Here is a 21,419-nt window from a genome sequence, read left to right as displayed (position 1 = left end):
TACAGCGACCAGTGCTGGACGCAGTATTCCAGGTGGGGGCGTACCATGGCCCGATACAGTGGCATGATAACCTTCTCTGATCTGTCTGTGATCCCCTTCTTAATCATTCCTAGCATTCTGTTCACCCTTTTTGCCGCCGCCGTGCATTGCATGGACAGCTTCATTGACTTGTCTACCATACCTCTTCTACTGAGTTAACAGCACAAGTCTCAAACACTTATGATATTAAAAAGTTTGAGGTTGTGCAGATGAGGACAGAGCTTGCAGTAATGGGGCACGGACAGGAAAAGAACTCGCCAGGACGGGACAGGAAAATGAGTTCCCGCAGGGATGGGGAAAAATTTGTCCCTGAGCCATTCTCTTCTGTTGAGGTTCTATTGAGGTAGTATTGAGGCACAATTGGCATTTTTCTGTCCCTGGAGGGCTGAGTTAGTACCTGCAGTGGGATTTGAACCAGGCTCCCCTGATTCTAAGTCTGCTGCTTTAACCATTAGGCTATTCCTCCACTCTGTGGACTGTTTGAATTCCCCATTATTATACTACAGTATATTAAAGTACCATGGACAGCTAGAATCACTAACAAAGATGTTCTTGATCATATAAACCCAGAGTTGTCCCGGGAAGGCAAGATTACCAGACAGAAACTGACCTATGTCGCTGGGGGAGACGGGCTATTTTAGTTCTTGAATGGTCTTCTATCCTCTTTCTGTATTAAGTTTCTTGGTGAATGATCGATGTAATCTTCCTTAGTTTGATATTGTGTGCTTGCTTGTATTATGCACCATGTCTGTTTCTCTTGTTGACCCGTTAATAAAAATGATTCCAAAAAAAAAAAGAAACTGACCTATTTTGGACATGTGATGAGGGAAAATTTACTAGAAAAGGAGGTGCTACTCGGAATGGTCAGTGGTAAAAGGAAGCAGGGGGAAACCAAAGGCCCATTTGCTGGATACCATCGAGAATGACACGGTAATGAACATCAAGGAATTGAAAGAAGCAGTAGAAAACAGGGAAGCATGGCGAGGACTGGCCTACAGAGCATCCAAGGGTCAGACATGACTGAATGCATAGTAGTAAAGTTTTGCCATATATACTATAACATTAAAAGCACATAACAGTATAGTAAAAGCAAGGCAAAACTGCACCATCATATGTAATCAATGTAACATACCATCAGTTTTCTTCAAGGGCAATGTCTCACTTTGCAGTCTGTTTGCAGGTGCTTCTTTGATGGCAGCCTCGAACAAGTCAGGTCTGCAAACAAATTAGTGCCATTTTAGACAACACACTGTAGGCAGTTCATTTGAAAAGTGGACAAAGATTTTTTAAATATTATGTAAATTCCAAAACAAATGAAGCCGCCCTAGTCTTATTCTAACATTCCTGTGTTCTGCAAATCTCTTTCAAAGTAGGGCTCACAATGTTAGCTTGAAACCAAGTAGAAAAAGCAAGTGCAAACTACATTTCAGAAATAAAGTCACCATACTTTTTAATTATAAACTTGATCTTGGATTTGTTTCGAAGGATTTTTTCTAGCCTTGGAATGCCAAAAGTGGAAGGTCTACGGAATGGAACACCTTCAGGCAAACCTTCTACAAAGAAATCATCTGGGTAGGATTCAAATAAAGCGAACGGGACCTTGACAGGATCTTTAAGACCTAGAGCTTCCCCTGCAAGGATACAAAAAGATCAAAAACAGCAGAGAATTATTAAGACTGCTTCCAATTTCATCATAACCATATCACTGAGCATTCTAAGACATCAACCCAGTCAGCATCAGGAACATGTACAAACTTTATCAATGGATTTAGAGCACATTTTTGTAAAGTTCCATTTTCTTCTAGAGGACTGCCATAGAACACAACTTTTGGGGCCCAATTTGTTTCAGTATTTCAACCATTCCTTTAAAGCAATTATTTCTGGTTTATCAAACCCCTTTTTAGTTAAAAAAAAAATATGGAAAATAAAAATAAAATAGACTGTATGAAAACAATTTAAAAACTACTGCCTCTTACACCATGTTTTCTGATTTCTTTCTCTATGTGATATTCTGGTTAATTTTGTAAACAGCTTTGGGCTATATATGGTAAGGTCTAAAATTCAAATAAATAAAAATAAACTAAAATAAGAAAAGTCAAACTCCATGTAACAGAAGGGAAATGAATGTACACATATGTTTTTTATTCCTGAAGTATATGATAAAGATTAATCCATTATGTTCTCTCAGCCAAAATAATATAACTGAATGGCTGAGATTTTAATTTCTGGCACTCAGTAAACATAACTCAGTGGTCTCAAACTCACAGCCTGGGGGCCACATGCAGCCTGCCAGGTACTATTTTGAGGCCCTCGGTATGTTTATCATAATCACAAAAGTAAAATAAAAGTTTCTTGATCATGTTTCTTTAGCTATAGATTACAATATTATTATTAAGACTTAGCCAAAAGGAAAGATTTATAAACTATAAAGAGTTTTATCTCATGCAAAATTGTCATTTCTTTAATAAGACATTAACTATTTTTTTTTTGCGGCCCTCCGAGTACCCACAAATCCAAAATGTGGCCATGCAAAGGGTTTGAGTTTGAGACCACTGACATAACTGGATTGAAAGCAAATGGTATTCAGGTTTTCTTAACAAAACTCCACACAGGTTATCTCACAGATATGAGTCATAAAAGCAATGTACATGGTGGCACAGAGTAGGGTTGTCTAACGTCAGTCCTCGAGGGCCGCAATCCAATTGGGTTTTCAGGATTTCCCCAATGAACTTGCATGAGATCTATTTGCATGCACTGCTTCCATTGTAAATAGATTTCCTGCATATTCATTTGGGAAATCCTGAAAACCTGACCTGGTGATGGCCAAGGTTGGACACCCATGGCATAAAGAGGTAATGAACAGAGGTGGAAAATTCCTGGAAAGCCTTCCCAAAGGGGGCAGCGGAAGCTAAAATCATAATGGAGTTCAAGAATACAAGGGATAAACAATGATCCCTAACTGCAAAAAATGAAGAAACAATAGAACAGATAATTTCAGCAGGGTCTGTTTAGCAAGCTGCTGATATAGTGATACCCAAAATTCCTAGCAGAAATATAGTTTCTCAAGAGTAATATATTTTCTCAGGAGTAATCTAAGAAAATACTTTTATACAAAAAGGGTGGTAGATGCATGGAATAGTCTCCTGGTAGAGGTGGTGGAGACAAAGACTGTGTCTGAATTCAAGAAAGAATGGTACAGGTACATGGGATCTCTTATGGAGAGGAGGAGATAGTGGATGCTGCAGATGGGCAGACTGGATGGGACATTTGACCTTTATCTGCCATCTTGTTTCTATGTCTATTCTCCTTACCACTGGAGGACCTGGTGATGTGGCCATCTTTTCCACAATGAAAAGGCTTTGGGGTATGCCTAGGTAGGGCTTGACTATCCACTGCCCCATGAGTTGTTTTATCTGTGGCATGCTAGGAAGGTTCTATCCACTCACTGATGGTGCCAAGATGGAAACAGAGGGGCTTCATGGACCCAGCTGAGGAATCTGTGACAGGACATAGCCAGGAGATGTCATGCCTCTTAGAAAAGCCTTGTATGTGGCTGTCATATCCCACATGGAGCACATGCTACAGAAGCTGCAATTCCTTCTTCCACAGAAACACATTAGAACGTTCTTTAGTTTAGTTTAGTTTTTTTTAGGAGGGGCGAGGTACTTATTTCTCTGGAACCCCTGGTCCAATTTAGCCCATTTTCATACTCTGTTTTGTTATTTGGGTTTTTTCCCTACATATCAAGTTTCATGCTATTCCATTAAATTTTTGGAGAGCTCTCTTGCCCCCAGACAGACAGACAGACATTTCTTGACCCCTTTTGAATAATTCTTGCTAACTTCCACTGGGTTGGAGAGAACAGAAAAGAACACATACTTACCACACTTTTCATTAAAAAGAATTTCTACTTTTTGTTTCAGATCAGTAATTTTAGCATTCCAGGCTTCTGTTGGAAAATTTAGAAAACGATATGAACAAAGGTACATTTTTAAAATTAGAAAGCTTCCCTCTAGATCAGTGGTTCTGAAACCTGTTGTAGGGAGAGCACCAACCAGTCAACGCTTTTAATATATGATCAATAAATATGCAAGAGATAGATTTGCATGAAATAGAGGCAGTATTTGCAAATCTCTCTCATGCATATTCACTGATGATGTCCTGAAAATCGACAGCTAGTGCTGCCCCACAACAGTTTTCAGAACCAGTGACACACACAGCTGCAGAAACTGTTATCACACCATTTATAATACTTTTCAGAGAAGAAATTCAATGTGCTTGTAAGACAAAAAACCTGGGTTTGATTCCCAGGCCAGACAATGCTGGTGGCATTGCAGGGGCAGCATTCACAGTTCATGTGGGAGAGAGTCTCTGTCATTGTTTACCACCTAGAAGGCAACTAATTACATTTCACGACAATCCTTATGTAATCCGCCTTATATATTTCGTAATATCATGACAATTCTTATGTAATCCGCCTTGAACTGCAAGGTAATGGCAGAATAGAAATCACTAATGTAATGTACTATTATCCTATACATATCTGCACGTTATTTGAGCCAAACTTTAAGCACACATTGTAAAATTGCCCTTTATGTTTTCTAAGTATCTAGATTCACATGGCAACTTTACAAGCACATATTTGAACATGCCAGACACTGTTTACATACTCAAATTGCTTATAAAATTAACCTTCCTAGAGGCAACATGCATAATCAGTTCCAGAAAACATATGTCCTTTAAACAAGCACTGCTCACTGATGGCTGGCCTGGGAGGCAGATCTTATATAAGTGAGGAAATTCCCAGATAACTGAAAACGAAGGTTTAAGGATCTGCAGCCCAGTTTGGGCCCATTTTAAGTAATTCCCAAAAGGAGCGGGCAGCCTGAAAAGAAACAAACCATGCTTGTGAACAGATGCTTCAGTACATAACCACCAGCAGTGGAATACAACAAGGCCACTGCTGTTTTCTGAAGACTGCATTCAGTATTAAAAGTGCCATCTGGTTATTTATTTCTTCAAGAGTCAGCAAACATAAAATGCTTTAAAAATATGTCCATCACTGTCTTACTTTGCCTGAATATAATTAAATAATAATTGCTACTTACCAAAAGAAAATTCTCTCCCTCGAGATTTGAAGGCCACATTAGAACCATTGCTTTGAGTATTAGTTTGCAATGCTTGCGTTCCGCCATTAGACCCTGCAAAAGAACATGTTTCAGGTGCACAAATTTTAATTGACCGATCAACTCTCTTCACCTAATGACAGCATTTTATTTGAATAAAACAAAGTATATTATTAAGAATGGTTTCATCCACAAGCCTTGTCCCTCCAGTATCTCTGACTGTGAATTAGTCTTAATCTACTGTATATTCAACAGCAAACAGATTCCAGCAATGCACTAGCAAAACATTTTATAGTTCTCTCTTACTTGTTAAATGCAATTTGACCAGGAAAATAAATACAGTCCTATCAGGGAATAAGTTCATGCATTCAGTTTGTGGTTAAAGCCACAACCTCAGCACCCTGAGGTTATGGGTTTAAATCTCACACTGCTCCTTCTGACGCTGGGCAAGTCACTTAATCCCTCAATGCCCCAGGTACATTAGATAGTGTGAGCCTGCCAGGACAGACAGGGAAAAACGCTTGAGTACCTGAATGTACAGTACACCACTTAGGTTATTACATTACATTAGGGACTTCTATTCCGCCTATACTTTGCAGTTCAAGGCAGATTACACAAGAGCTAACTGGACATTTCCAGTGAAGTTACAACAGTTTTGTTTTGTTTTTTTGGTTACAAGAGAGGAGAGGTAGCTGGATTAATTCCGGAAGAACTTTCAAATTGGATATTAAATGGACTGTACATTACTGTGTAATATAACAAATAGATTACAGTTAGAGTACAAATAAGATTACGTTACATTTCAGGGATCTGAATACTTGGTTGGGGAGGAATAGATTATTTAAGTGGAGGTTTTGGGGGAGAGTTTAACAAAGAGGAGGGGGAAGGGTGGTTTAAGATATCTGGATACATTTTTTGAAAAGTAGGGTTTTGATTTCTTTTCGAAAAGTTTTGAAGTCGCCCGTTGCCGTCAACAGGTTGGCGATGGAGTGGTTAAGTTTTGCTGCTTGTGTCGCCAGAAGGTTATCAAACATCTTTTTGCGCTGAGTGCCCTTGAGTGGAGGGAAGGCAAAAGGGTTCGGAGTTCTTCTTTGTCTTGAGGTGAGGATCTGGTTTAGGCGGTTGTTTAGAAGGGGGGGGCAGAGCCATTTAATGCTTTGAATAATAGACAGTAGAATTTGAATTGAATTCGTGCTTGCATAGGTAGCCAGTTAGGCCCTGATTCTGTATAGGACGCCCAGGAGAGGTGTCCTATACAGAATCGGTCCTACACTAAACCCCGATTCTGTAACCAGTGTCCATGGTACAGACGCCGGTTAGAGAATCGGGTTAAATTAGACATAGTCGCTACGCTTATCGCTGCAAGGGATCTCTCCCTGCTGCAATAAGTATAGCGGCTGCGGCCGCCTGTTCCATCACCGGCAGGAGGATGCCCAACTCCTCCTGTCGGAACCCCGAACTCCCCCTTCCCCCAAACTGGTAATCACCGACAGGAGGATGCCCGACTCCTCCTGTTGGAACCCCGAACCCCCCTCCCCCCAAACTCGTAATGGCCGACAGGAGGATGCCCAACTCCTCCTGCCGGAAAGCCCGACGATCCCCCGCCCCAACTAATCTCCCTCCCCCAACTAACCTTTAAATGTTGGTCGGCTGGACGGGTCTTGCTGCCGTCCAGCCGACAGGCCCGCCTCGTGGAAATGAGATGGGCCCGCCCCTTCCCGGCCCATCCCCGCTAAATCTAAGGCCTGATTGGCCCAGGCTCTAGAAGCCTGGACCAATCAGGCCTTAGGCATAGCGTGTCCGCCCATCCCTACTAATTCTAAGGCCTGATTGGCCCAGGTGCCTAGCCTGTTTCCTCCAGGCATTATCCTCCAGGCATTATCCATAGGACTGCTGCCCTGGGAGATACTTCAATCTCACTGCATCAGTTTTGCATATGGCCACCATCTGCTGGAGACAGAGAATACTGGCAACTACCTTGTCTGAATCCGTCTTTTATAGAGTGATGTCAAAGTAAAGCTGTGGTCCTCTTTCTCCAATTGCTGGTGGGGTGACATAAACCTACACATCTGGGTTGATATGTGCATGACTACAAAGACCAGAGCAGAATATATAGCAAGAACAGCTTAAAAATAATTCTAGTGGCTGCCTATGATATTTCCAGCAAATGTTTGGGGTCCATTTACTAACATGTGTTAAGGTTTTCCAGTTATCAAATGGTAATTGCCAAATTAACATCTGGTGACTGCAAAACTTTTGTGTTAAATATTGGGAGTGTTCGATGGCTGCTGTGCTGCTAATACAAAAAAGTCACCTCATCATGTTAACTACAGAGCAAGTAATGGGTGATGTAGTTAGTATACCTTTGGAAGTGAAACTAACTGTTCTATGTTATTTGCCACATTAACATTACAACCCTCACTTATTCTACACCTCAAAATACATGTTTCCATTTAAGAATATAAAAACATAAGAATAACCAAAGGTCCACCTAGCCCAATTTCTTACTCATATTTCCACAGTGGCCAATCCAGATCACAAGTTCCTGGCAAAAATCCAAACAGTAGCAACATTCCATGCTACCAATCCAGGGCAAGCAGTGGCTTCCTCATGTCTGTCTTAATCGCAGACTATGGACTTTTTACTCCAAGAACTTATCCATACCTTTTTTTAAAACCCAGCTACGCTGTGGTTACTACATCCTCTGGCAATAAGTTCCAGAGTTTAACTATTCTTTGCATAAAAAAAAAATATTTCTTCCCATTTGTTAAGGCAGTAATGTGCTAACAGGGAACATTCCGGAGTTAAACAAGTAACATAGCAGAATAAATAGGCTCTTCTGTGCTACATATAATCACTCTTTTTGGAACACTTGCTAGATTTACAAATGCTTTACATTTTTGAGCTTCCCTGGTTAATATATATAAATAAAAAGGTGTTGTTGTTTTTTTTTATTGGACTAAATACATTTAACCCTTCTTCAGATCAGAAAAGAGCTCTCATGGTCAACAGGAAGCAGATGATCATGCAGGATGAGAAATATGCCTTGGGCTTATCTTACCTTCAAGGGTAATTTCGATCTCTGGAATCTTTGCATTACTCCCAGGGCTTCTTACTGTCTCTGAACTCTGAAATTCTACAAGTCAAGCAGTCTGTTATACTTTGATAATTCGCAAATGTCATATTTAACAAAATGAAGGGTCCTAACTAAGACACACCAATGAATTAGTGTGCGTTAAGTGCCAAACAATCCAAAGGTATACAATAGACCTTAGTAAAAGAACCCCTTAATCTTTAGGGAGTCACAAAATAAATTTAGCAAAAATATTGAGAGGTATGGAGCACTATATAGAAAAAGGACAGAGGTAAAATGTAATGTTTAAACTTTAAAGATATTCCATCTCTAAATTTAAATACTAAAGTACTTAGAGTGCTATTTACTAAGCTGCATTGGCTGCTAACATGACAATTAACACATGCTAATGGTAATACACTTAACGTGGAATTTCCATGCTAACAACTAATGTGGAATGGAATGGAGAATTAAGAGGGAATTGTATGAGGAGATAGCTATCATACATTAACTTAGGGGTCCTTTTATTAAGGAGCGCTAATTGATTTAGCGTGCAGAATATAATGGATGCCTTAGCATTTGGCACGGGCTAACTTGGTTAGCGCACCTTAATAAAAGGAGCCTTTAATGTGACAAATAACATGGCATAGCTAACAACATTGTGTTTCCTGCAATGAAGTTCATGAACTTCACCCCCCCCCCTTTACAAAACCGCGATAGTGTTTTTTTAGTGCAGGCCGGTGCGCTGAATGCTCTGTGCTGCTCCCGACGCTCATAGGAACTCTATGAGTGTCAGGAGCAGCGCAGAGCATTCAGCACTAAAAACCGCTATTGCGGTTTTGTAAAAAAGTGTGTGTGTGTGTGGGGGGGGGGGGTGTTTAAGGGGTTCCCCTAAATTAATGGCATTTGAAACTGCTGGGAACAACTGCAACAGTTAGCGCAGAGGTTCTGCAGTTATCCCATGTCAATTTTACCAATCAACACATGCTGACTACAAATTCTTGTTGCGCTTTAGAAGTAGACCTCTATCTTTATGGGTGATCATGTCAAATTAGTGTATTAGTATAAAAGTTAAAAAAATAAACTTTAATAGTGAAAGGAAAATCAGAATCAATTGCAATCAACAATGATCTAGTGATAATGTCCATCACCACACAGATAAAAAGCTGGCAATATAGTTTATACCATGCACCACCAAAAGTCCTCCCTGTTCTCACACTGTTCTGGTTAATCTGCAGCAGCAGGCCTAGTATACTTATTAGGTCTAGCAACAAATGCACAATGCATGCGCACCAGGGTCCAAAGGAACAGAAGAAAAATCCTGAGAATTCAGATAGTAGGGAAGTTAATGGTTATTTCCATAATGACCATCTGAATTTAAATAAAACCAAGGATATGCCCTAATTTGTTATGGAACTAGCACTTTAGAATGCAATGTTCAAAGCTTTCTCTTTAGGTAAATTGAGTTGCTTATCTGTAATTGGAGGGGGGACGGGGGACTCCACAGATGGTTGGGTGGGGAATGAAGCCACACTAGCTGGTGACATCATCCTGATAAAACCAAAAAAGAACTGCAGGAAGTGTACAAGGTACAGGAATTTTTATTCCAATGAATAAGAAATTTTATATCCAAAATAAATCCTTGTTACTAAATGATGGGTCCGCATCATTTAGTAACAAGGATTTATTTTGGACATCAAACTTTTTATTCATTGGAATAAAAATTCCTGTACCCTCTACATATCCTACAGTTCTTTTTTGGTCTTGTCGTTGTATCTTTACTGCAGTTGGACTTTTTTGTTTTGCCTTACATCATCCTGATACCTCCTGAGTGCAGACGTTGTGCGATAGTTTGAGAGATTTCTTGAGTATCCGTAGGAATTCCCACTCTGACTGGTTCTCTTCCTTATCCTCCTCAATCTATAATTTAGTTATCAAGCTTGAGCAGAAGGGACGGGGAGGGAAAAGCATGGTTGTACAGCCTTGCTGTCTATGGAGAATCTGTTACAGATAAGCAACTTGGTTTTCTCCATTAACGAGCAGGAGAGATACAAGCACACTGTCTGTTTATATGGGCCACCTGGTATAAAAACAGTTGGTAGTTGGAAATGAGGAAATCATTTAGGTAAAGAAGTTGTGAACTTTCAAATGCACCATTTATTAATGAGGAAGACTCAAGGCTTTTTGATGAAGGTCTGAAGACCAGGTTATGACTTTGCAGATATTCTTTAAAGAGGTAGAGCAGAGATTGGCTTCAGATGTTGCTTTCACTTGCAGACTTTGGATGCCTGCTTGGCCAAATGATGATAAAGTGGTTTTGTGACAGGAGTTAAGCATTAGGGTGGCGTTTGGATTAAAGAACACATAACTGGGAGCACTTTCAGATGGCCTCTGTACTTTTGAGGCAGCCTAACAGACTGCATCTACAATTCAGTGTATTATGTATCTGGAGCACAGCTGGGAAGAAAAAATGGGAAAATGATTAAAATGGAACTGTTTCCCACTTTTGGGATAAATTTTGGATGGGTGCAGGTGGGATGGGAGTAGGTTGGACTGGATATATGGAGGGTACAAAAGAACATAAGATTTGTCGCTGCTATGTCAGACCAGTGGTCCATCGTGCCCAGCAGTCCACTAATGCGGCGGCCCTTAGGTCAAAGACCAGTGCCCTATTTGAGTCTAGCCTTATCTGCGTATGTTTTGTTCCAGTAGGAATTTATTCAACCTTTTCTTGAATCCCTGAAGGGTGCTTTCTCCTGTAACAGCCTCTGGAAGAGCGTTCCAGATTTCTACCACTATCTGGGTGAAGAAGAACTTCCTTACATTTGTATGGAATCTTTTCCCTTCCAACTTTAGCGAGTGCCCTCTCGTTCTCTTCACTATGTCCCCTCTCAGTCTTCTCTCTTTCTCTACTAAGTCAATTTCCTTCAATATCTTGAATGTTTCGATCATGACCCCTCTCAGTCTTTTCTTTTAAAGGGAGAAGCCCAGTTTCTCTAGCCTCGCATTGTATGGCAACTCCCCCAGTCCCTTAACCATATTTGTCGCTCTTCTCTGGACCCTTTCGAGTAGTACTATGTCCTTTTTTATGTATGGCGACCAGTGTTGGATGCAGTATACCAGATGGGGGCAAACCATGGCCCGGTAATGCAGCTCTTTCAACTTTTCTTGCCAATGCTGTGGTGATAAGGAATATTGCTTTTCAGGTGAAACAATGGAGTGATGCCTGTCTTAATAGTTTGAATTGGTTGTAGTACCTAGGAAGATATGATAAGAACATAAGAACATAAGAAGTTGCCTCCACTGGGTCAGACCGAGGTCCATCTCGCCCAGCGGTCCGCTCCCGCGGCGGCCCATCAGGTCCGTGACCTGTGAAGTGGTTTCTGCCTATTTCTATAAACTACCTCTAGTTATATCTGTACCCCTCTATCTCCTTATCCTCCAGGAACCTATCCAAACCCTCCTTGAACCCCTGTACAGAGTTCTGGCCTATCACATTCTCTGGAAGCGCGTTCCATGTGTCCACCACCCTCTGGGTAAAAAAGAACTTCCTAGCATTTGTTTTAAACCTGTCCCCTTTCAGTTTCTCTGAGTGACCCCTAGTGCTTGTGGCTCCCCACAGTTTGAAAAATCTGTCCTTATTCACTTTCTCTATGCCCTTAAGGATTTTGAAGGTTTCTATCATGTCCCCTCTAAGTCTCCTCTTCTCCAGGGAGAACAGCCCCAGCATTTTTAACCTGTCAGCGTATGAAAAATTTTCCATACCATTTATTAGTTTAGTCGCCCTCCTCTGCACTCCCTCGAGTATCGCCATGTCCTTCTTGAGGTACGGTGACCAGTATTGAACACAGTACTCCAGGTGCGGGCGCACCATTGCGCGATACAGCGGCATGATGACTTCCTTCGTCCTGGTTGTAATACCTTTTTTGATGATGCCCAGCATTCTGTTTGCTTTCTTTGAGGCTGTCGCACATTGCGCCGATGGTTTCAGTGATGTGTCGACCATCACCCCCAGGTCCCTTTCAAGGTTACTCACCCCTAGCAGTGTTCCCCCCATTTTGTAGCTGAACATCGGGTTCTTTTTCCCTACATGCATGACCTTGCATTTTTCTACGTTAAAACTCATTTGCCACTTTTTTGCCCAGTCTTCCAGTTTCGTTAGGTCCCTTTGCAGGTCTTCACAGTCTTCCGTGTTTCTAACCCTGCTGCAGAGTTTGGTGTCATCAGCAAATTTGATAACCTCACATTTTGTCCCTGCCTCCAGATCATTAATAAATATGTTGAACAGTAGAGGTCCCAGCACTGACCCCTGTGGAACTCCGCTCGTGACCCATTGCCAGTCAGAGTATTGGCCTTTTACTCCAACCCTCTGCTTCCTGCCAGCCAACCAGTGTTTGATCCATCGGTAGATATCCCCTTGCACCCCGTGGTACCACAGCTTTTTAAGTAGCCGTTCATGAGGTACCTTGTCGAAGGCTTTTTGGAAGTCAAGGTAAATGATGTCTATGGATTCCCCCTTATCCATCTGGCTGTTTATTCCCTCAAAGAAGTACAGCAAGTTCGTGAGGCATGACCTTCCCTTGCAGAAGCCATGTTGGCTCGCCTTCAGTTGTCCATGGTTTTCTATGTATTCGCATATTGTGTCCTTTACCATTGCTTCCATCATCTTCCCTGGAACCGAGGTCAAGCTCACAGGCCTGTAGTTTCCCGGGTTACCCCTTGATCCCTTCTTAAAGATGGGCGTGACATTTGCTATTTTCCAGTCCTCTGGGATCTCCCCTGTTTTTAGGGAGAGGTTACATATTTGGCGAAGTGTCTCTGCTATTTCGTTTCTCAGTTCTTTTAGTACCCTTGGGTGGATGCCGTCCGGGCCTGGTGATTTGTCGCTCTTTAGTCTGTCTATCTGTCTGAGGACATCCTCTTTGCTCACCTCTAGTTTTACCAACCTTTCATCTTGTTCTCCGTTTATAATCTCCTCGGGTTCCGGAATATTGGTTGTGTCCTCTCTGGTGAAGACTGACGAGAAGAATTTGTTTAACCTGTCAGCTATCTCTTTTTCCTCCTGTATCGCTCCTTTCCTGTCTCCGTCATCCAGTGGTCCCACTTCCTCTCTGGCTGGTTGTCTCCCTTTCACATACCTGAAGAAGGGTTTGAAGTTTCTTGCTTCTCCTGCCAGTCTTTCCTCATATTCTCTCTTTGCTTTCCTGACCTCTCGATGACATTCTTTCTGGTGTCTTTTGTGCTCTTCCTGGTTTTCCCTTGTTGGTTCCTTTTTCCATTTCTTGAAGGATGATTTCTTGTCGCTTATAGCCTTTTTAACTGCAGTTGTTATCCATGCTGGGTTTTTAGTTTGATTTTTTTTGCACCCTTTCCTAAACTTTGGGACGTACAGGTCTTGTGCCTCGAGTACTGTGCATTTAAGCAGTGTCCAGGCTTCCTTTACGGTGTTCACCTTCCCTGAGCTGTTGCTGAGCTTTTTTCCTACCATTTTCCTCATGTCCTTGTAGTTTCCTTTTCTGAAGTTGAGTGCTGTCGTTGTGGTTCTTTTCACCTTGGTTGTTCCCATGTTTAATTTGTACTGGATCATGTTGTGATCGCTATTCCCTAACGGTGCTAGTACCACCACTTCCTTTGCGGGTCCCTCTAGCCCGTTGAGGATTAGGTCTAGAGTGGCATCCCCTCTCGTTGGTTCCGTGACCAGCTGCTCCATGAAACAGTCCCTTATTGCCTCTAGGAATTTAGTTTCTCTCGTGCAGTTTGAGTGCCCAATGTCCCAGTCTATTCCCGGATAGTTGAAGTCCCCCATAACCACCACTTTTTCACTTTTGCACACCTGTCTCAGTTCGGCCTCCAGGTCCAGGTCGTTTGTTTCTGGTTGTCCTGGTGGGCGATAGTACAGTCCCAATTTGATGTCAGCTCCTTCCCCTCCTGTCAGCTTAACCCATAGTGACTCCAGACTGTCTGCCCTTATTGTTGTTTCAATTCTGGATGAAGCAATGGAGTCCTTTATATACAGTGCTATTCCTCCCCCCTTCTTGTGTGCCCTGTCCTTCCTGTAGAGTTTGTACCCTGGCAGGGCCACATCCCATTTGTTGTCCTCTGTCCACCATGTTTCTGTGATTCCTATTATGTCTATGTCCTTATTTCTGGCTATAACTTCTAGCTCCCCCATTTTAGTTCTTAGGCTTCTAGCATTTGTATATAGGCAATTTAAGTCCCAGTTTGTTACCTTTTCTTTTGGATCTACTCTTGATTTGTTGCTCCTGCTGGTCTCCTCGCGTGTTGTCTCCTGCGGTGTGTCTATTTCGTCCTCTGCCCGCTTCTTTGTTCTTTGATAGCCCTCTGGTTCCGGCTGTTTCCTCCTTGTTTTGCTCTTTAGCTCTAAATGCCCCTCGGTTCCCTGTGCTGCATCTTTGGGTTTGTGTCCATGTGGTGTCCATTTTGTCTCTAGTCCATTGTTGCCAGTTCCTGTCTCAGTATCTTTGCTCGATACTGTGGTCCGATGTGTCGAGGTCAGATCGACTATCGGCTTTCCCCTTGTTATCAGTTTAAAGTCATGTCTATGCAGGTCTGGATGTTACGTGCCAGCATCCTCGTCCCAGCCGTGCTCAAATGCAGACCATCTCTCCTGTAGAGCTTGTTTTTCCCCAGGAAGGTTGACCAGTTCCGTACAAAGAGGAAGCCCTCCTCGTCACACCATCGCCTCAGCCATCCATTTGTTGCTTGCAGCTCGGTCTGCCTCCTCGCATCTGCCCTAGGTACTGGCAGGATCTCTGAAAAGGCTATCTTCCCTGTCCTCAGCTTCAGCTTCCTCCCCAGGATCTTAAACTGTTCGGTCAGTGTAGTCATGTTGAAATTCCTTCTGCTGACGTCATTTGTTCCGACATGGATTATCACTGCTGTGTCCTCTGTCTCAGCAGTGGATATGATATCCAGGTACCATGTGGAAGCTGAATTGGGTGTTCATTAATCCTTATAAATTTGAGACCACTGGGTGGATGCCTAATGGTGTGTTAGTTTGAATAAATCACCTTCCATTGGATAACAGCAAAACAATTTACATAGTTAGTAAAAATTTCTTAAATAAGAATGTTTTCAGCATAACTGGTTTGAAATCTTATATCAGCTAGAAACATATTCCACCATTTTTCAGAATTAAAACGATTCAAATACTGTTTTGTAAACAATCTTCTTGCATACAGAATCATGTAAAAATTAAATACTCTCTAGAATCAGGAAATGAATTCAATTTGGGTAGCTCAATTAAATTATACATATATCCTGGGGCTCCACCATACAAAATCTGTTGAATCAAAGAATAAAGTCTGAATGTAGATCGTGCCTCTACTGGGAGCCAGTGCAGTACCACCAATGAATCCATTCGACGCATTGTATTCTGCAATGTTGAAGCTTTTTCTGTACTAACTCCTTAGATCCCATATAAATGATATTATAATAGTTTATATAGGCAAAAACAATAGTTTGAACAATGACTGGAATACATCAAGTTCAAAGTATGCCCTAGCAGCTCATCTAAGCCTCCATAAAGATCTAAAGACTTTACAATCAAATAATAGTTTTCTATTTACTTGTTCATGAAAAAATAATATTAGCCAAGAGGCTGTTAATTTTGATAATTGACTACACCTGTGGACAAAGTGAATTCATTTGAACCTACAGAACTTTTCCTGTTGAGGCCTTACTGGAAGCTAAAAGGATAGCCTTTTTGGAGAGTGGGATTCAAATGATAATTGCCTCGTAAAATCTGACCTTTCCATTGAGTCTGTTGGAAGGGTTACATAGTAACATAGTAGATGACAGCAGATAAAGACCCGAATGGTCCATCCAGTCTGCCCAACCTGATTCAATTTAAATTTTTTTATTTTTTCTTCTTAGCTATTTCTGGGCAAGAAACCAAAGCTTTACCCGGTACTGTGCTTGGTTTCCAACTGCCAAAATCTCTGTTAAGACTTACTCCAGCCCATCTACACCCTCCTAGCCATTGAAGCCCTCCCCAGCCCATCCTCCACCAAACGGCCATATACAGACACAGACCGTGTAAATCTGCCCAGTACTGGCCTTAGTTCAATATTTAATATTATTTTCTGATTCTAAATCCTCTGTGTTCATCCCACGTTTCTTTGAACTCAGTCACAGTTTTACTCTCCACCACCTCTCTCGGGAGCACATTCCAGGCATCCACTACCCTCTCCGTAAAGTAGAATTTCCTAACATTGCCCCTGAATCTACCACCCCTCAACCTCAAATTATGTCCTCTGGTTTTACCATTTTCCTTTCTCTGGAAAAGATTTTGTTCTACGTTAATACCCTTCAAGTATTTGAACATCTAAATCATATCTCCCCTGTCTCTCCTTTCCTCTAGGGTATACATATTCAGGGCTTCCAATCTCTCCTCATACGTCTTCTGGCGCAAGCCTCCTATCATTTTCATCGCCCTCCTCTGGACCGCCTCAAGTCTTCTTAGGTCCTTCACCAGATACGGTCTCCAAAACTGAACACAATACTCCAAGTGGGGCCTTACCAATGACCTGTACAGGGGCATCAACACCTTCTTCCTTCTACTGACTATGCCTCTCTTTATACAGCCCAGCATCCTTTTGGCTGCAGCCACTGCCTTGTCACACTATTTTTTCGCCTTTAGATCTTCGGACACTATCGCCCCAAGGTCCCTCTCCCCGTCCGTGCATATCAGCTTCTCTCCTCCCAGCATATACGGTTCCTTCCTATTACTAATCCCCAAATGCATTACTCTGCATTTCTTTGCATTGAATTTTAGTTGCCAGGCATTAGACCATTCCTCTAACTTTTGCAGATCCTTTTTCATCTTTTCCACTCCCTCTTCGGTGTCTACTCTGTTACAAATCTTGGTATCATCTGCAAAAAGGCACACTTTTCCTTCTAACCCTTCAGCAATGTCACTCACAAACATATTGAACAGGATTGGCCCCAGCACCGAATCCTGAGGGACTCCACTACTCACCTTTCCTTCCTTCAAGCGACTTCCATTAACCACCACCCTCTGGCGTCTGTCCGACAGCCAGTTTCTGACTCAGTTCACCACTTTGGGTCCTAACTTCAGCCCTTCAAGTTTGTTCAACAGCCTCCTATGAGGAACTGTATCAAAGACTTTGCTGAAATCCAAGTAAATTACTTCTAGCATATGTCCTCGATCCAGCTCTCTAGTCACCCAATCAAAAAATTAAATCAGGTTCGTTTGGCATGATTTACCTTTTGTAAAGCCATGTTGCCTCGGATCCTGTAACCCATTAGATTCAAGGAAGTACACTATCCTTTCTTTCAGCAACACTTCCATTATTTTTCCAACAACTGAAGTGAGGCTCACTGGCCTGTAGTTTCCTGCTTCATCCCTGTGACCACTTTTATGAATAGGGACCCCATCCACTCTCCTCCAATCTCCAGGAATCACTCCCGTCTCCAGAGATTTGTTGAAGAAGTCTTTAATAGGACTCGCCAGAACCTCTCTGAGCTCCCTTAGTATCCTGGGATGGATCCCGTCTGGTCCCATCGCTTTGTCCACCTTCAGTTTTAAATCCCTAGTATAATTTGGTTGATCTGTTGCTAGGGAAAACAGCCAAGGAAAAAAGATCTGACTTCAAGGACTGCAGGAAGAATCAGTTCTCACTGTTAGTATTCACTTTGGTTAAAATTTAGGGCTAAGGCTTAAGCATAACTTTTGTGGAGATTTTGGAAAGGTTTGATCCTCCAGTCTCTTCGATGTTGGCTCCTCTGCAAATGTGTTTCTAGCTCCTGTGCTGGATCCTGGAATGCAAGTTCTTCTATAAAGATGTTAAAATTCATGGGAATATAGAGAGCTGTTTGAAAACCTGGCATCATTCAAACTTGGGAAGCCTAAGGTGGTATAGGCAGGTGGAATCTCTCAGCTATCTTTAGGGAATGTTAGAAAGTATTGCAATTGTAAGGAGTGTAAGACAGACTTGGGTGGCTCAATACCAATGTCCTGTGGCTTATACAAGGCATGTGTCTGAGTTAATAGAACATTATTTGTGGAGTTTCAACTGGCTAGAGTAGGAGGCAGAGATGCCCCCTCTCTCCTCTACTTTTCGCTATATATGTTCCACTCCTGAAACTACGCTCTGTGGCATGTGGTGATTTGTTTGTTCCACCTGTTAAACAATTGCAGTTGAAGGTGTCGAGGGCAAGTATGTTTTCTTGTATAAGCCCACAAGCATGGAATGAGATCCCTCAATATATACGTAAGCAGAGAAATGTGCATACTTTTAAAGAAATTACTGAAAAAGTTTCTATTTTGTGAAATGAAATACGGGAATTAAGTTTTTCAGATAACTGTAAGCGCTAGTCGCTGATATGTTTGACTGTTTGCTTTGTTTGTATTGTCTGTGAAGCTGTTTTAATTATACAGTACATGTAACATTTGGAACCCGCTTTGTATAAAGTGGGATATGAGTCAATAAACCATCATTACAATCCTTAGCAAATATAATATGAGAGAACTGACTATTTGGGCAATAAAATTAAATAGCACAGCTGGGTCTGTCCTCTAGTGACTTCTACTGCATTTTGCAAGCATAAATTGGGCACACATTAAAGGCATGTTATGCTGCAAAAATTGAGAGAATGGACTTTCCATTGGAAGCTAACCAAGCCTTAAAGACTTGTGTCCCAAAACCAGGGAAAGATCCTCAAGAAATGATGTCTTATAGGCCCGTCTCTACATTAAACACAGACCTTAAAATATTTGCTAAAGTTCTGATGCTCCACTTAAGTGATATATTGTCACACCTTGGAATATTGTTTGATTCCATAATATAAAAGCCTTAGTTATAAATTGTGATACAAAAAAGACTTTGACCTAGTTTGATGGCCTTTTTAGTTCCAAGCTTTGACTTGTTTTAATTTTAGGGTATATTTTGTGAAGACCCTTCAATCCTTGTTTAGTGGGCTTCAGGCAAGGGTTATAGTTAATGGAACCTTTCTATGGGTCTTTCCTATTCATTGAGGGACTAGGTGAGGATGTCCCCTTTCCCCGTTATTACTCCTGTTTATTTTCTTCAGTCGATACGTCAGAACTGGTAAGTCAGAGTTCAGTTGGGTGACATTCAAATCAAATGTCTGGCATATACCAATGATAGATAGGACCCTGAAGCCATCGGCACAATGCGCGGCAGCGGCAAAGAAAGCAAACAGAATGTTAGGCATGATAAAGAAAGGAATCCCGAGTAGATCGAAGAAAGTCATAATGCCGCTTTATAGAGCAATGGTCAGACCACACTTGGAATACTGTGTCCAACATTGGTCTCCCAACCTAAAGAAGGATATAAAACTGCTGGAGAGGGTGCAGAGACGAGCAACGAAGCTAATAAGAGGTATGGAGAACTTGGAATATGAGGAACGACTCAAGAAACTGGGACTGTTCTCCCTTGAGAAGAGGAGGCTGCGAGGGGACATGATCGAGACGTTCAAAATACTGAAAGGCATCGATAAAATAGAGCAGGAAAATAAATTATTTACATTGTCCAACGTGTCACGGACAAGAGGACATGGTTTGAAGCTAAGGGGGGACAAGTCCAGGACAAATGTCAGGAAGTTCTGCTTCACGCAACGAGTGGTGGACGCCTGGAATGCTCTCCCAAAGGAGGTTATTAAGGAATCCACTGTGCTAGGATTCAAAGGCAAATTAGATGCACATCTCCTTACGAGAGGCATAGAGGGTTATGGGTGACTAAAACTACATCAGGTATATACCTGACAGGGCCTCCGCGTGTGCGGATCGCCAAACTCGATGGACCATGGGTCTGATCCGGAGATGGCAGTTCTTATGTTCTTATGATTTCTTGAGTGTGGCTTAGTGGTTAGAGCTACAGCTTCAGCACCCTGAGGTTATGGGTTCAAACCCCAAATTGCTCCTTTTGACCCTGGGCAAGTCACTTAATCCTCCACTTCCCCAGTTATATTAGATAGACTGTTAGACGGCTGGGACAGATAGGGAAAATACTTGAGTACCTGATTTGTAACCCATTCTGAACTCCTTTGGGAGGACGGGCTTAAAAAGAAAAAAATCAAATAAATAAATATTTATGAGAGCAGTTGCCGAGTCATCCAGCCATCCAACTGGAAGAATCTACCGTTAACATTGATGGGCCGCATTGCCTTGTATAAGATGATTATCCTGCCAAAATGGCTATATGTTTTACTAACTATGACCTATATCTTGCTAGGAAAGATTACTTATTGATATACCGGGACTGCCAACAATTTTTATGGCAAGGTTACAGGGCATACAGGTTAAGATAATGACAAAGACCTGTAAAGGGGGGGGGGGGGGGTTAGCATGGTATGAAAGGCAGTATATCAAGCATCAATAAACATTGTTCGATTTAACTTTATACTGTAAAGCTTGCCACATGAGCCAGATTTGTGATTGGATGAAAAGGCACAATATATTGTACTCTTATTGTGAGAAAAATCTCCTAAGCCCCTTACAGCCCAGTTACATGGTTCAAGCTCCAGCAAATAGATTGCCTAGAGATATAAAGTTGAGTCACAAAGTACAGCCACTGTGGAGAGTGTGGTAATGGAGATATAAACAGATGCATTGCCCTCATAAGGTTATTGCATGGTTACTTCTAGTAGACAATGTGGACTGTCCCATGGATCTGACTGGTGAGATATTTTAAAGATGCGAGAGAAAGGACCTGTTTGGAATGGTGAGCCATCAAATGCGTGCAGGACATTGACGCGCTGACAATTCTGCCCCAAAATTTGAGCATAGGACAAATGCGCGCCGCCCTATGCCTTCCCGTTTGCGCTCTGAGGGGGGCTTGAGAGAAAACCCCCCCCCCCCATACAAGTGCTCTCATTGAGAAGAGGTGTGGGAGGGGAACCCCAAACTACACTTACAACTCGTGCTCTCCTCCCTAAGCCTTCCCGTTTTCGCTCTTCCGCTCTTGATGGGGGGTGTGGGAGGGACCTCCCCCACTACAATCATACACTCCTTCAGGGGGATGTCGACGTGCTCTCAATTTGAAGATTGCTGCAACACCTTTTCCCCCCCCCCACTAAACTTACAATTGTGCCCTGAAAATCCCACTCCAATCATGCGCGCACTTGGTGCATGCATTTTACGGAGCAGGATTATTGGGGCACAATTGTCCTGCGCG

The 21,419-nt window shown here is 42.1% G+C and overlaps 1 protein-coding gene across 9 annotated transcripts in view; it reads right to left on the bottom strand.

Annotated features, from left to right (window-relative positions):
* Positions 1–21,419, bottom strand: part of GTF2I (general transcription factor IIi) — a 158,699-nt gene that overhangs the window by 31,625 nt on the left and 105,655 nt on the right. For 8 of the 9 annotated variants that reach the window (XM_033922229.1, XM_033922225.1, XM_033922228.1 and 5 more), the window contains 5 exons: positions 8,227–8,301; positions 5,148–5,240; positions 3,923–3,988; positions 1,487–1,670; positions 1,172–1,254 (listed from right to left, as the gene is read on the bottom strand). In XM_033922229.1, the coding sequence (XP_033778120.1) occupies positions 1,172–1,254; positions 1,487–1,670; positions 3,923–3,988; positions 5,148–5,240; positions 8,227–8,301 (501 nt within the window). The remainder of the gene's footprint in view (positions 1–1,171; positions 1,255–1,486; positions 1,671–3,922; positions 3,989–5,147; positions 5,241–8,226; positions 8,302–21,419) is intronic. The other variant, XM_033922230.1, reaches the window with a different exon arrangement.

This window comes from Geotrypetes seraphini, chromosome 15 (genome assembly GCF_902459505.1).
Source record: "Geotrypetes seraphini chromosome 15, aGeoSer1.1, whole genome shotgun sequence".
NCBI lineage: Eukaryota > Metazoa > Chordata > Amphibia > Gymnophiona > Dermophiidae > Geotrypetes > Geotrypetes seraphini.
Note: the sequence above shows the minus strand (reverse complement) of the source record. Positions and strands in the feature narration are given on the sequence as shown.